This window comes from Vigna unguiculata, chromosome 2 (assembly GCF_037176805.1).
Source record: "Vigna unguiculata cultivar grain cowpea cultivar isolate G323 ecotype 2 chromosome 2, ASM3717680v1, whole genome shotgun sequence".
Classification (NCBI taxonomy): Eukaryota; Viridiplantae; Streptophyta; class Magnoliopsida; order Fabales; family Fabaceae; genus Vigna; species Vigna unguiculata.
The window spans coordinates 20,194,099-20,210,945 of NC_140793.1; the positions used below are offsets into that span (position 1 = coordinate 20,194,099).

General features: G+C 39.3%; 1 protein-coding gene across 1 annotated transcript; it reads right to left on the reverse strand.

Annotated features, from left to right (window-relative positions):
• Positions 1-11,409: 11,409 nt before the first annotated feature.
• LOC146888406 (uncharacterized) lies at positions 11,410-15,386 on the reverse strand. The gene is made up of 2 exons (XM_085670090.1): positions 14,455-15,386; positions 11,410-11,889 (listed from the first exon to the last, which is right to left on the reverse strand). Exons 1-2 carry the CDS (start codon positions 15,076-15,078, stop codon positions 11,410-11,412), a joined length of 1,104 nt encoding a protein of 367 aa, XP_085526216.1. The 5' UTR covers positions 15,079-15,386.
• Positions 15,387-16,847: the final 1,461 nt, after the last annotated feature.

Consider the following 16,847-nt stretch of genomic DNA (forward strand, 5'->3'; position numbering starts at 1 on the left):
TGAGACTTCATTTGTTTGGGAAATTAGATGTAGAATCTGCATTTTTCTTGGTCTCTAACTCTAATCATAAACCCACAGGACCCCAAAGTGGGCCTATTTGTTTCCAAAATGTCTTTTTGAAGCAGGTTGTAATTCAACTAGCTAAATAAATCAAGTGATTAGTTTTAAGTTTTGCTATGTTGTTTTGATTTTTCATTTTACTGTCACCGTTTTTATTTTTCTTATTTCTAAACATGTTATTTTGAATGTTGTTCTTACCATTTGCTTATTTTTGGGAGCAGGATAGTTCTTTGTGAATTTGATTTCTTTGAAAGCTTGTCCATATTCAATAGTCTATAGGATCATCTTTACAGTACATTGATTCTGCATCTGTAGTATATATTCTGATTTTAAATTTCTTGCCTGCATGCATTTTAATTTTTCAGTTTTATGCATATTAGTGGACACCTAATTGAAGATTCTAAGTCCTGCACATTTTCTGAATTGATCAGGTTTCAACTAGTGTCTTTCATGATGCATAGAGGTTTCTAGTATCTACATTATAGTCCTAGACTGTAAATTTAGGTTCAATACTGCATTAATTTATAATTTCTAGTTTTAACATGATAATTAGAACCCATTTAAGGTTTTTTTAATCTTTTCATTTGCTACATTGGTTAGGTAATTCTAGGATTAGTTCATCTTGCATTTGCACCGTAGTCCACTCAATTTTATGCATCAAAGATAATTTCATAGATTAAGTCCTTTTCACTCTCACTCTTAAGTTGAGCTAGTTTTAGAGGCATTTCACGCATTTGTGCTTAACATTCATTTTTAGCTTGCTTATTCCATTCAACTACATCAATTGCCATTTGATCAAATTGATACACTACTGTCATGATTCACAAAATCTGGTTTAGTATTAGAAATGTTGCATCTTAGTGTTGCTAATCCTAGGTTTGACTTGTGATTTTGAGTTTTAAGTGCATGTGCATGGTTTGAGAACATTGCATATCGTTTTTCCATCAATTCAGAATTGTCCAATGCCATTGCATCATAATTGCATATCACTCATTCTTATGGTGTATTAGACCTGTTACATGCACTACATCTTAGAGTTTTGCATTTTAGTTTCTTTGAACTTGCATCAAACACCTTTCTAACGAATAACCATTTTGCATTAATTTCACGTAGTTGCATTTTTACATGTCATGCATTTAGTCAAGTTTTACAGTTTCATTTTATATATCTCTTTTAATTTCCCCATTGCATTGTTTTTAACACGCATCATTTCTTTCGATTGATTCCGTCATCTTCTTAACTACATTAGGGGGAAATTTTGGATTTTGTTGCCCTTATGCAACTAAAAGGCATTTTAACAGTAACCTTAAGTCACATGTGCGATTCTAAACCCCACATGAAACCGAAGACTAGAGAATACTTAAAAGAGGACAAATGAAAACTTATTTTGTTAAACTCTTTGATCGGTTAGAAATGTAGAATTTCTCGCAAGGATCCATCCTATGGTCTCTGATCTTCAATTAGATGAGGATTGGAATCAGAAACGAATAGAGCATGCATAGAGAATTTAGAGAGAGGATTTTTAAAGAGAATTTTATAAAAATGAACTTTCCTTATTAAAACATTTATATAAATTAACCTTTTATTATTTAAAATATTGTAGCGTACTATTTTTATAAGGGTTAAACATGTTATTGGTCCTTCAACTTTTATTGAAAATTGGAATTAGTCATTCTTGGAAACCTTGAACCAGTTTAATCCCTCATCTATTGAAATGCGTAGATTTAGTCCTTTAAACCAAATTTTTTGAAGTTTATTTGACGTTTCAAATGCGTTTTTTAGCTAACACTAAAGCGAAAATGTGTCAAACAGTATAAACAAAATAAAATACTATAATGAAATGTGTTTCAAACGTCAAATAAATTTAATAAAATTTGGTTAAAATGACTAAATATACGCATTTAGAGACTTGAGGGACTAAATTAATTCAAGGTTTATAGGAGGGACTAACTCTAATTTTCACTAAAAGTTGAATGATCAAAAACATAATTAACCCATTTTTATAAAAATCACCACTACTCTAAAGTCATTTTCTAATGCCTGATCTTTCGGTGGAAGGCGGAGATGGGAAGAGTTGAAACGTATTGTCATTTGATTTTAATTTTCTGATTGTTTTATATTTTTCATTTGGTTATTTTTTTTAGATACAAAATTATTGAACCAAAACAGACACACACATTCATTTCCATTTATACAATCAATTTTGGTTTCTATTTTAATCGGGTGAACTTTAAAGAATTATTCCTTTTTATTTTAATTGTATAAACGTTTGTTTAATATTTTTTATAAATACATAATATATATAATATAGACTTCTTTTCATTATTTAATTATTTATTTGTTTTTTCTTGTTTTGTGTTTTATTTTTTTTATTATTAATTTTTAAATATTTTGTAGGTTAATATAGTACTGAAATTTCTTTTCGTTGCAACTATTCTAAAGATTTAAAAATTGTTCTTATTTTATTTGTAATAAATACATACAACTTTATTTTTATTTTTTGTATTACTTTTAAATTTTTAATATCATTGTTTTCTAACCATTAATTATATTTTGAAGAATAATATTTTGTACTTATAATTTTATAATTTTAAAATAAGCGATATATAAGTTAGTTGATAACTTATATATGTTTGTATTTATGTTTTCATTTTGTTGCAGAGAAAAAATTGTTCATGTTTTTATTTATTGTTGGAAAATAATTTACCGTCTTTATTAATTTGTAGCCATTTGGATTTATCGATCGACACTTTGTTGTTGGTTATGCACACAAATTAGGTCTACAATGGCACTTAGTGGATGTAAATGGTAAGAGCACGACAGTTACCTATAACATGGATTCAGATAACCCAAGAATCATTGAAGGTTGGAGTAATATGAGAGATTTGTATGACATCCAAAGTGACTCTCACATCCAGTTTTAGTATTTGGGAAATTCTTTATTTCACCTAACCATTTTTAAAGGTGGATGTACACCAAGGAGTTTGACAACATTTATGTGTTGTATCAATCATCAAGACACAAGATCTATATTTTCATTAAAATTGACAAAGTATCAAAGCAAAGCAAGTCACTTGGTATATGCCTTTTGATTTCTTTTATCCTTACAAGTATAATTTAATATCAATTTACATATAATTAAATGAAAATACTGAATGTACTAACAATAACCTTATGAATCATGCAGAACTTGCCATCAAAGTTTGCCAACTTCATTCAAGAGGAGAATGTAGAATATGTGTTTCTTATAGGGCCTAAAACTATAGTCAATTGCAAAATCCTAATATCGAAGAAACATAGAAGTTCAACAAAGATAGGTCAAGGTTGGAGGCTATTTTGTTCTGAAAATGACTTAAAAAAAGGTGATATTGTTGTCTTTCAAGCAGACAATGATTTCATTGAACCAAATATTAAAGTGTTTGTTAATGGTTGTTGTTGTGATTAGATTAAGCCTAATTCTGTAATGTTGTTGTTGAAGATGGTGTACTTCATCAGTTATGGTTATTGAACTTGGTTATATGACATATTTTCTTTGATGCTTCATGAATATGGCTTCAATTGTGAACAAAAATTACGTGTGCTTCAGAATATAATATATTGATGAAACAAAATATTTGATTTAAAGGAATAAATCATTTTATTGGAATGAAATTTTTAATTATTATTATGTAAACAATATGATTTCTGCAGTATGTTGAACATAAAACATTATACTAATAACTTTATCAAAAGCTTTTATGTTCAATTGAATCATTCAGATAGCATTCTCATTCTTCTGCGTTGCTAACTCTAATTACATTTATCTAAGTTTAACATTTTATATATTAATTTATACTTCATTAAATTTTTAAAATTATTAAATTAATAATAAAATATCAATCTAAACTTTTTCTTACAAATGTGTAATTTATAATCAATAATAAAAATAATCTTGTGCATTGCATGGGTCAAATATATATATATATATATATATATATATATATATATATATATATATATATATATATATATATATATATATATATATATATATATATATCAGGGTAGCAATAAGGGTCTGGTCCGGTGGGTCGAGACATTGAACTCGTAGGTTCGCTAAAACCCGAACAACATAGTCTGTGGCCCGTGCGAGCTGGCCTGCATAAAAAAACTTGCACTTGTATATATCAATTACTTTCCTTCTGAACTCTTGCATGAATGTTCCAAATTCTTACATGACTAGAAAAGACAAGTGAACTTTGGAGCAAAACCCGAGAGCTGGTGCTTGGCAATGTAAGTGGTCCCGCCAAGCGGTGTGTTGTAGAATTGGGCTTGTACGAAAATCCAGTGGGCTGGCGTCCGGCGGTGCCAAGTGTCTCGCTAAGCGATTTGGAACCAGGTTTCGCCTGGAGACGTTGGAGATGCGTCAGGCGGTGACATGCGTAGTGCGGGGTTGCATTGGAGGATTTTACACCACTTTGGACGAAAGCCTTAAGACGATGACTTGTTGAGGTCCCTTCACGAGTTGTAGCTTATACTGGGGGTTAAACACGTGACTATTCTAGGTTGGAGTCTGATGGTATTGGAATTCCACTACGAGTGTGCTAGTGGTGGCTAGTACGGATGGTTCACTTGATTGCTCTTTAAGTTGTAGCCGGTGAAGCTGGTAGTCTCGTGATGAATATAGATTATGTTTTATTGGGGAGCTCCATTCAATGTTACAGATTGTATTCTGTAACTGGATAATTCCTGCATGTGGACTACAGGCGGTGGCCTGTAGTCGGAGGGGCGACTTGCCACTCGTGGCAACAAGTATCAACTTAAGGATATCATCAAAAAGGGTGTAGAATTAGGAGGTGGACAATGGAAAAAGTGAATGCTGGGGTTTGAGGGTTGTAGTCCTCGAAAGGAGTTAAGTTACCTTTAAATGATTTGGATGATAGCTTTAGGGTGGAGACTTGCTGGATCATTCTTTGAGTTGTGGCTCAAAATGACATCCATTGAGTTGTGGCTCGGAATGGAGGGTAAACATGTGGCGATCCCGAGTTGTGGCCTGGTGATATTGGTAATCAGTGTGAGTGTGCGAGTTGTGGCTCGTACGGATGGTCTCCACTTGATTAGGCAGTTACGGGTTGTGGCCAATGATATTGTTAATCTTGTGTCGAGAGTACGAATTGTGGTTCGTATTGGAAACTCTATCTGGCGTTATGGATGGTTGTCCGTAACATGTTAGTCTCGCATGTGTATCTACAAGTTGTGACTTGTAGATGGTGGAACCACGAGTTGTGGCTTGTGACAACAAAGGATATCTTAAGGTCATCATTTGGAGATGTAGAATGTGTATGAACATGATGGTGGTCATGTTTTCTGGTATTAGAGTATTGTGGTTCTCCGATGGGTGTGTGTGTGTGTGTACTCTTTATGTAGATTATGAGTTATTTATACTGTTAGCCCACCCTATCTACTTGTGTTTGGTGACGACTGTGTAATTTGATACACAAAAGCAGATGATGTCGCAGGTGGAGCAAGTGACGCTTAGAGCCAAAGAGGGGCTAGCAGGGAACTTCTTTATGGACTATTTTTTTTTACTCTTTTGTAAATAATGATTTATTATCAGTTTTGGAATTGTGTAAACTTGGAGTTGAAATTATGGATTTTGAATTTTGAGGCATTTAATAAAGTTTTAAATTTTCTCACGTTTTAGGAAAGATGTTTTATTTTAACGAGATTATTATGATTCTTATTTCTTATTTTATTAAATTAGTAATATCCTACCACGATGTTACACAGTTTCACATACATGTGCTTCTTGCTACAACAGTTTGACGTTATAGTGTAGGAATTTTCACATGGTGCTGGTTTGGAAATTTGATGGTTGGTGTGTGGGTGGTTGGTTGGAGGGAGGGGAGGTTGCCTCTTGCATAGGTGTTAAGACTTTGGCAAGTGTACCAAGTCGCGCAAGTAGTAACCGGTAAGACCGGGATATCGTTTCCCAAGAGACTCGTGTATACTAAATATTTGCGTAATTAGTGACTAATTTAAACTAATGAATAAATTCATAATTTGGGGTTTTTGTATGAAATTAAATTTTGCCTAAATAATTAAAATTGAACTTGGATATTTGAAGGCTCTAGGAAATGGTAAAGACTAGAAATGCAATGATATTGTTGGAGTTAGACTTCACCTACTTCACTCTCATGTATGTTAAGCAATAAAACTCTTCTCCATTAATTACTAATGTCAACCCACAAGTTTACTCAAACTCTAATCCCTTAGTTGAATGAGCCTAGGTTTCCTTATTTAGAGTCAATTCCTTGAATCCCTAAATAAACAAACCCGCTTTACAAATTAGGGTTTAAGACAACTAATGGGTCAAGTTCCATTCCTAGATACAAGTTCCATTAGGTATCTTGTTCCAATTCAAGGTTTCAAGAGATATTTTCCAATACCTAATGACCCAAATATCATGTAATGAATGGGTAAAACAAAGCAAGATTTAAATGCATAAACAAAGATACTAGAAATCAATGGAAGAAGCATATATATATTCAAACCATTCGAAAATACATGAAAGTTCAGTGGCTACATCTAACCCCAACAAAAATGGGTTTAGCTCTCCATTGTCATGGAGAGCTCAAGCTTACAAAATGGAAAATGGAAGAGAAAGAGATACAAAGAGGAAGATGGAGCTGTTCCCACAAGCCCTAGCACTCCTCCAAGCTCTCCAAATCGCGTTGCTCGAGCTCCAAAATGTCCAAGATCAGTTTCCCTCCGCGAAAACAGAAGAAAAAGGGGTCACTTGACACATCAGCGAAAAAGGGCGCCTGGCGGAAGGGTCTCACCGCCAGGCGCAAGCCACCAAACAGGGGGCAAATATTCACGCTACCGCCCGGCGGTGACTAAGTGCCGCCAGGCGGGACTGACAGTAGCGCCTGTCTGGCGCGTGGCTGGCGGTCTGTTCCGCCTGGCGCTGGCTTCGCGTCGCCAGGCGCTTCCTGTTGACAATTTTCTTCTCTCTTTGCTATTCCGGGTCACTCATTAGTCTGGATTTTTGGAACAAAGCTTCCCATCTACAAAAAAAGACACAAAAATGGGGATTAGTGGTATAATTAGATCAATGTAACCCACAATGTATTTATTTACAAAAGTAAGGTAAAATTGAGGATTAAGTAGGTTAAAAGCTTTGGAAGAGATGATTTTGCTAATGAAATATAGCTTGGATAATGGTAAAAATTAACATTATCAACTCCCCCAAACTTAAAACCTTGCTTGTCCTCAAGCAAAAAGGTAACTTGGCCTAGATGAACAACACAATTGCAATGATCTAGCAAATCAAGAAAACAAATGTCAATTGTGCCTGCTCTTATTTGAAAGATTGTGTAGCACATGTGTTTCATTAGCAAGGCAAACTAAAGCTATGGTGTTCACAAAACAAAAATATCACAAGTGCATGCAAGAGTTTATAAGGGATCAACAATCATGGCAAAATGTTTCCTTGATCAATGGGAACCACTTCTCACAAGAACAAGTGTTTCACTCAAGCCCACTAGTGTATGGATATAAACAACATTCTCTCTACCATCACAATGTCACACAATTTAACTTTACTTTTTGTTCAAAATGTCTAAGACTTTCACAAGCATGCTATCATCACAAGGTCTTTTATGGCTTGTATCGTGGCTAGGCTAAGAAGGAAATTTGGTTTTTCAGGATAACAAAAGTACTTTGAGCTAAGAGAGCAACTAATCAAATCATGAAAGTATTTTTCTCCCTTCTCTATTGAACCAATGAAACCAATTCCCAACTTGCTTGCACCAATTTTCTTTTTCTTTCTCTTTTCTTTTCTTCTTCTTCTTTTTTTTTTTTAATGAATTGAACCAAAAACTTTACAAATTTTCCCATGCTCCCTTGTATTAGCAATAATTCCCCCAAACTTGAACCATACTCATGACTAACAATCATTTGCTCTCTCAAGCTCAAAGTAAGGTAGTCAATATCTTCACTATGCTCAAGGTTCAAGGAATGGTACATATTATCTTTAAGGCTCAAATAAGACTCAAAGGATTTGCACAAGAAATTAACTTAAAAAGGATTGGCTCAATTATGTAAAGAAAAAGAAAGATGGCCTTGATCACCTGTAGCATGCAAGTAAATGAATAGCAATTGAACTCAAGCAAAGTCAATTATGAGTTCACAGTGATAGCATTCACACAAATCAACTCTGGGGCACAACCTCTCACAGGGTATTTGGGTTCCACAATTGTCAACATATGCCAAAATCATTGATCACAATTAAACTCAAGCATCACAATATCAAAATGAGAACAACCACAAGCTCATGCTCACAAGCTAATTCAACATCATTTCATAACAAGCACAAAAGATGATCATGAAAAGTAGTAATTCAATGCAAAAGATTAGTTCACCACAACCAAGTTACAAAGTTCTACACTATGCTAAAAAGATCAATACTATCAAAAGAAAGTTAAGACTGAAAACTAAAAGCATAAAATAAATCAGGACTATCAACAAAACAAGTCCTGCAAAATGTGAATCACTCTCTCCAAATGCTCAGGCGTCATCCTCGCCCTCTTCGTCTAGCTCTTCCTCCTCATCCTCTGCAGCAGCTAAGGCTCCACCTCCTCCAGTAGTATTGGCCTGGGCCCCAGGCCAAGCAACAGTGGCAGCAAATTCCTCAGCTGATGGGGTGTGCAACTCAGGAATAGTTAGAGAGATGCCCCTAAGCATGTCAGCATTGGCCATCCCCATCCGGTATAAGGCCTGCATCTGGGGTTCCAGGAGCTGAAGGTGATCGAGCTTGGCCTCCAAAGCCTGCAACCGCATGTCAATGGTGGGAGTTGCCTCGGGCTCGGGCTCTGGCTCAGCTTCTGGCTGTGGCTGATGGCGCCTCCTGGGTCTGGGAGCAACTAAGCAGAACCTCTGAAAATATGAAAAGTCCAGGTCCTGCGTTGCTTTCTCCAACGGGGGTACAGAAATATCCACCCCTGCCAGGCTGCAAAGATGGGTGATGAGAGAGGGATGGCCAAGAGCGGCCTTGCCAGGGGCGTTGGCACACCGGTGGATCTCATTGGCAATGAATTGCCCTACATCCATCACCCGACCTGTCAGGATGGTGTATAGAATGGTGGCGCGTCCCTCCGTAAGATCAGACACATGGGAGCACGGGGAGATGTTGGCGTGCACAAATGCTGACCAGAAGCGGGCCAAGGGGTGAAGGGAACCTCTCTGAATCGTACCCCTGTGAAATCCTTCACCCGCCAAGCAGAGTGCTTGGAGCAGCTCTCCAGGCGCCACGCCCTCATCATCCAACACTGAAAACTGGCACTCCACATCATCAGCCAGCTGGGTGCCCAAGAACTCGTTGATCGTGTCAGCATCAAAGGGCACCCTTTTCCCCCGCACATAACTGAGAAAAGTGGGGGCTGCTGAGGTGGTAACCTTGGCGTTAGCATAGAATTTCTTCACCAAGGTTACACTAAAAGTGCTAGGATAGCTACCCAGCCTTTCCCAGCCACGCCTGATCAACTCCAGCTGAAATTCGTTGACCTCCCCGGGCTTAAGAATCACTTTCCTTTCTGCCACCAACTTTCGTTGCATGACCACTTGGAAGCGGTCCTCATTATCCTTTGTGAGAAAGTGATGAGAGTAAATTCTCTCCTTTCGCTTTTGCCCTTTCGAAGGGTTCCCCACGGAGGTCTTCATTCTTTTGGGATTTGAGGAGGATGCCATCTGCAAAATAAACATTGGTACAAAGAGGCAATTTAAAGTTAGCATTGGAGTGAGAGATTCAATCAAAAAGAGAGTTAAGTGCATCTAAAGACTAAACTAGACAACAAAACATAGATTAATTCAGATGCCAAAAACTATTGCAGCTCTAAAGTTTGACAAACTAAAAAGCAATTGAATGAAAATGGGAAAAAGAGAGCAAAAACAGGGGCCACCGCCTGGCCCCTCCAAAACGGCCGCCAGGCGCCAGCTTGCAGCAGTGGGCACTGCTGGGCGCCACCGCCTAGCGGTAAAACAGGCCAAAATGGCCACCGCCAGGCGGTACACAACAGGGCAGCAAAGTATTATGGTCAGCGAGCACAGAACAGCAAAAAGAAAAGAAAAAATAACTACAGTGGCAGCCCAGAACAGCAGACACGAGTTTATACCCACAACAAGCAACAGAAACAAAGTATCAAAGCAAAGTAAAACCATAAACTAATGAATTAGGATTTTTAAACAAAAAACGAGCATCAAAAACTCTAGAGACGATGAGAAAAACAACACAAGGAAGTTACTTGAGTGGATTGCACGAGTGAATGTTGCAAGAGGTGAGATTGGAGAGTCCGTGAGAGTGGGTTTGTGCGTGGAAGGGGTTGGAGCAGCGTTTCGCCTGGCGAGAGTGAACTGTGAGTGAGTGACACGAGAATGGGAGTGATGAAGGCACGAGAATGGGTTCAAATTTGGGATTAGGGTTTGAGTTTGAGAGAGATTGGGAATTAGAGAGTGAGATTGAGAGTTAGGTTTTGAGAGTGGTGAGGAATGAGAGTAAGGCGCCAGGCGGGAGTAATAAGGGTAAGGGTTTGGGCCAACTCGAAAACACATTTAAAAAGCCCATTCAGCTCGCGCACCAGTACCGCCTGGCGGTAGGTCATGAGCCGCCAGGCGGTATACCAGTAAAATCACCCTGGGGCTGTTTTTCTGGTGTGGCGCCAGGCGGGTGCTAGGGAGCCGCCAGGCGGCTTGCTTCTGCAGTGCTTCCAGTGGCCAATTTCACATATATCGCCTGGCGGGAGGGAATGTAGCGCCAGGCGACTACTGCAGTGGTGGAGATTTTTGTGTTTTTGGCTATTGGTAGGGTTGGTTTTGACTCTATTGTACTCCACCCAACGTTTCACTCTTGCAATCATCTATTTCAAGCTTTTCCAACTTTAAATTAAGCATTCACACTCAAGCAAAACATTCAATTCACATAAGCACATGCACACTCAACTTAAAACACAAATTCACTACACAAGCTATGCTACTACTACTCTCACAAACAATCAATTTTAAACTACCACATACTATGATGCACAAAGGCTAAACTCAATTCAAAATGCAACAACAAGCACATGCTATCCCATCCTATAATTAACTATGCATGACAACACTCCAAGTTAAGCTACCACAAGTTCACAAATGCAAATTTAACACAAAGTTCAATATCTCAACAACAAAACAATCATACTAACACAATTCACACATGCATACAAACATCATACTGAATTAAAAATGAAAATTAAAAGCTAAAATGAGTTTAGAGCACTGGGTTGCCTCCCAGGAAGCGCTTGTTTAACGTCACGAGCCTGACGGGTAAGGACTCTAGGCTTCACTGAGGTGCATGACGGTGGTCATCCTCAAAACTTCACCACCCAAATAAGGCTTAAGCCTTTGGCCATTCACTACCCAACTCCTTTGTGAGGAAGGGTCTTCAATTTCAATTGCCCCATAAGCTTTCACCTCTTTGATGGTAAATGGGCCTGACCACTTGGATTTCAACTTCCCTGGGAATAATTTGAATCTTGAGTTGAACAGAAGCACTTGTTGACCGGGTTTGAAATCCCTTTTTACCAACTTCCTATCATGGTAGGCCTTCACTTTCTCTTTATAGCTCTTGGAGGACTCATAGGCATTGAGTCGCATCTCTCCCAACTCATGGAGTTGTAGCTTCCTCTTCTCCCCTGACAAGGATGGATCAAAATTCAAGAACTTCATGTCCCAATAGGCTTTGTGCTCCAACTCCACCGGTAGATGACAAGCCTTCCCATATACCAATTGGAATGGAGTCAACCCAATTGGAGTCTTGAATGCAGTCCTATAGGCCCACAGAGCATCGTCTAACTTAATAGACCAATCCTTTCTTGAGGAAGAAGTTGTCTTCTCAAGGATCCTCTTGATTTCTCTATTTGACACCTCTGCTTGTCCATTTGACTGAGGATGGTAGGGAGAGGCAACTCTGTGTCTGACATTGTAATGCTCCAAGACTTTCTTCAGTTGAGCGTTGCAAAAGTGAGAACCTCCATCACTTATCAAGACTCTTGGGACACCAAATCTGGAGAATATGTTCTTCTTGAGAAACTTGATGACTGTCTTAGCATCATTTGTGGGCGTGGCAACAGCTTCCACCCATTTGCTGACATAGTCCACAGCCAACAAAATATACTCCTTAGAGAATGAGGAAGGCAAGGGGCCAATGAAATCAATACCCCAGCAATCGAACACTTCAACCTCGAGTATGTTCTGCAAAGGCATTTCATTCCTTCTGGAGATACTCCCTGTTCTTTGGCACTTGTCACAGTGTTTCACGTGTGCATGAGAATCCTTGAAAATGCTCGGCCAATAGAACCCAGATTGTAGAACCTTTGCAGCTGTTCTTTCTCCACTGTAGTGTCCTCCATAGGGTGAATTGTGGCAGTGCCACAAAATATCTCTTGCCTCCTCTTCAGACACACATCTCCTCAACAGATTGTCTGCCCCAATCTTGAAAAGATGAGGATCATCCCACACATAGTATTTTGCTTCCCTGAACAACTTCTGTTGCTGATGCCAACTCATATCCTCAGGAACAACTTGAGCAGCCTTAAAGTTTGCCATTTCTGCAAACCAAGGTCTATTAGATACTAGGAGCAGCTTTTCATCAGGGAATTCTTCTAACACTTCCTGCTCCAGTGTGGTCACCTCTTCATTCACCAGTCTTGACAGATGGTCTGCCACTTGATTTTCACAACCCTTCTTATCTTTAATCTCAAGATCAAATTCCTGCAACAACAAAATCCACCTAATGAGTCTAGGTTTAGAATCACGTTTAGTAAGCAAGTATTTGATTGCAGCATGATCAGTGTAAACCACTACTTTAGAACCAATGAGATAAGAACGAAATTTTTCCAAGGCATACACTATTGCTAGTAACTCCTTTTCAGTAGTTGCATAATTCACTTGATGTTCATTAAGGACTTTACTAGCATAGTGTATGGAATGAAAAATTGTATTCTTTCTTTGCCCCAAAACCGCCCCAACCGCATAATCACTTGCATCACACATAAGTTCAAAATCAAGTTCCCAATTAGGTGCAATGATTATGGGTGCGGAGACTAGGCTGGTTTTCAAAAGATTGAAAGCATTTAAACATTCAGCATCAAAATTAAAGGAAATATCCTTATTGAGCAAGTTGCTCAATGGCTTGGCTATCTTGGAGAAATCCTTGATGAAGCGTCGGTAGAAACCCGCATGTCCAAGAAAGCTCCGGATTCCCTTCACATTTGTTGGTGGTGGGAGTTTCTCAATGACATCCACCTTTGCTTTGTCCACTTCAATGCCCTTGGAAGATATTTTGTGGCCCAAGACAATCCCTTCAGTCACCATGAAATGGCATTTCTCCCAATTGAGAATGAGATTGGTTTCAACACATCTCTTGAGCACAACTTCCAGATTTGCCAAGCAAAGATCGAATGAACTTCCAAACACCGAGAAGTCATCCATGAAGACCTCTATGCACTTCTCCACAAGGTCGGAGAAAATAGCCAACATGCATCGTTGAAACGTGGCTGGTGCATTACAAAGCCCAAATGACATCTTTCTGTAGGCATAGATACCAAAAGGGCAAGTGAAGGCGGTCTTCTCTTGGTCTTTAGGGTCCACCACAATCTGGTTATAACCAGAATAGCCATCCAAAAAGCAATAGAAAGCTTGACCCGCCAGTCTCTCTAACATTTGATCCATGAAAGGAAGGGGGAAGTGATCCTTCCTTGTGGCCTTGTTAAGCTTCCTGTAGTCTATGCACATCCTCCAGCCGGTCATGGTTCGTGTGGGTATCAACTCATTCTTGTCATTACGAACCACTGTCATGCCGCCCTTCTTGGGAACCACTTGCACTGGACTTACCCATGCACTATTAGAGATTGGGTAGATAATCCCAGCATCTAGGAGTTTCAATACCTCCTTTCTCACCTCCTCTTTCATCACAGGATTCAACCTTCTCTGAGGTTGTGCCACTGGCTTGAAATCCTCCTCCATGAAGATTCTATGCATACAGTAGGAGGGACTGATTCCCTTCAGATCAGATATGGACCAACCAATGGCTCCTGAGTTGACTTTTAACACCTCAATCAACTTTTCTTCTTCTGAGGGTGACAAGGAGCTACTGATAATCACAGGTTTGTTGCTACCCCCTTCAAGAAACACATACTTCAAATGTTGGGGCAACATCTTCAACTCCACTTTTGGCTCTGTGACTTCATTCTCACCCTTCAAATCTTCCATCTTCGCCTCATGAGGAGGGATTTCCTTCAAGGCATCAAGATTGGCTAAGCACTCATCAATCTCTTTCTCCTCCTCATCATTGAGAGTCTCAAATGCATCAATTAGAGCTTTCTCTAGAGGGGATGAGGCGTGTAAATCTTTTTTGGAGCTCATGAGCACTTCATCAAGCATATCAACTCTGAAGCATCCTCCAATATCTTTTGGGTGAGCCATGGCTTCAAAGACATTGAAGTTCACTTCTTCATCTTGAACTCTCACTGTGAGTTTGCCATCATCAACATCAATTAGCACTCTTGCGGTCTTCATAAATGGCCTCCCCAATATGAGAGGAACTTCAACATCCTCCTCCATCTCCATTATAACAAAGTCCACTGGGAATAAGAACTTGTCAACTTTAACTAGCACATCATCCACTACTCCGTGAGGGTATTTGATTGACCTATCCGCCAGTTGCAATGTCATTCGAGTGGGCTTGATTTCTAACTCCCCAATCTTCTTAAGCATAGAAAGAGGCATCAAGTTGATGCTAGCACCCAAATCAAGTAAGGCCTTCCCCACAGCTAGGCTCCCAATTGTGACTGGAAGTGTAAAGCTGCCAGGATCCTTAAACTTTGGAGGCAACATCTTCTGAATGATAGCACTGCATCCAGCCTCTAGTTCTATGGTTTCCTCTTCAATAAATCTTCTCTTCTTTGTGAGGATTTCCTTCATAAACTTTGCATAGGTTGGCATTTGCTCCAAGGCTTCTGAGAAGGGAATATTGATTTGAAGCCTCTTGAAAATGTCCAGAAACCTTGCAAATTGCCTTTCTTTGTCTTTCTTTGAAGGCTTGAGAGGATATGGGAGAATTTTCACTGGTGGTGGTTTTAATGCCACTTCCTTCTTTTTCTCATTTTCTCTATTTTCAATTTTATTCTCTTCCTCTTCTACAACAATTTCCTCATCTATCTCTTCCTCATCTTTTTCTTCTCCTTTATCATTGGGCTTGGCTTTAGCTTCATCACTTCCTTTAGCATTCAACCCCACTTCTTTACCACTTCTTGTGACCACCGCTTTGCATTGCTCTTTGGGATTGGCTTCGGCGGAAAATGAACTACTTTGTTGATTCGCCACTTGCTTGGCCAATTGCCCCACTTGCACCTCCAAGTTTTTAATTGAAGCATCGGTGTTCTTCTGATTCTGAATTGACATTTGCATGAATTGCTGCATCATGTCTTCAAGCTTGGATGTTCTATCAGACAAAGAAGGATGTTGGTAAGTTTGTTGATGTGGGGGCCTATTGGAAGGTCCAGCTTGGCCCATGCTTTGATGAGGTCTCCATCCTTGGTTATAGTTCCCTGGTCGGCCTTGATTGCCCATATAACTAACTTCCTCTTGAGATGTGCTTAGCATAGCACATTGCCCATTAGTATGGTTCCCTCCACATAACTCACAACTTTGCACTTGTTGGAGTTGAGCTACAGAGGCATTTTGAAGCTCTTGAGGAAGTTGTGACAGTTTCTTCATGAGGGTCTCCAGCTGCTGAGTCATAATCTTGTTTTGAGTCAATAGAGCATCTTGAGATTGAAGCTCTAGAATACCCTTCTTTTGAGAATGGGCTCTCTCAGTGTAAGCTTCATTATCATTGGCGGTCATATTCTCTATTAACTCATATGCTTCCTCTGGTGTCTTCCACTTGATACTCCCACCGGCAGAGGTATCTAACATCAGCTTTGACTGGGATTTAAGTCCTGCCAAGAAAAGAGTGAGCTGTGTAGGTTGATCAAACCCATGAATGGGAGTCTTCCTCAGCAGTCCCTTGAATCTATCCCATGCTTGGCCCAAGGACTCATCCATATCTTGTTGAAATGCCGAGATTTCCTGCTTTCCCTTATTAACCTTGGACTGGGGAAAATATTTGCTCAAGAACTTTGCAACCACATCATCCCAGTTAGTGAGGCTATTTTCAGGAAAGGAATTCAACCAAGCTTTTGCAGGTCCTGCTAGTGAGAACGGGGAAGAGACTCAGGCGTATGGCTTCATCAGGAACTTGATGGATCTTCACAGTATTGCATATCTCCAAGAATGTGGCCAGATGAGTGTAGGGATTCTCATGAGACAGGCCATTGAACTGATTACTCTGCACCAGATGAATAAGAGCTGGCTTCATCTCCATGTTGGTGGCATTGACAGTTGGCCTAGCAATACTGTTGAAGTTGATATGGCCTGTGAACGCTGCATAATCTTCCAAAGTGCGTCTTTCACGACCTCTACCATCACCATGAGGATTGTCTGCCATTTCTTCTTCTGGAAAAGGATCAGGATTCTGAGAAGTAGATGAAAGAGTGTTTGAAGCAGAAGAGTGATGGGCAACTTGTTGTGCTTGAGCTCGTCTTCTCCTTGTGGCACTATTGTTTCTGCGGGCAGTTTTCTCTATCTCAGGATCAACAAGGAGTGGTTCTGAAGATGCAGTCCTCCTTGTACGGATCCTACCCTGCATAAACTATAGAGCAACAACAAAA

What these genes read in the sequence shown, in the direction of transcription:
- LOC146888406 (XM_085670090.1), bottom strand. Translation starts at nt 15,078, where the DNA reads ATGCCAACCTATGCAAAGTTTATGAAGGAAATCCTCACAAAGAAGAGA. An exon ending in CCTCATCCCCTCTAGAGAAA is followed by an intron (nt 11,890 to 14,454) that starts GCTCTAATTGAT and finishes ACTGCATTCAAG; the next exon opens with ACTCCAATTGGGTTGACTCC.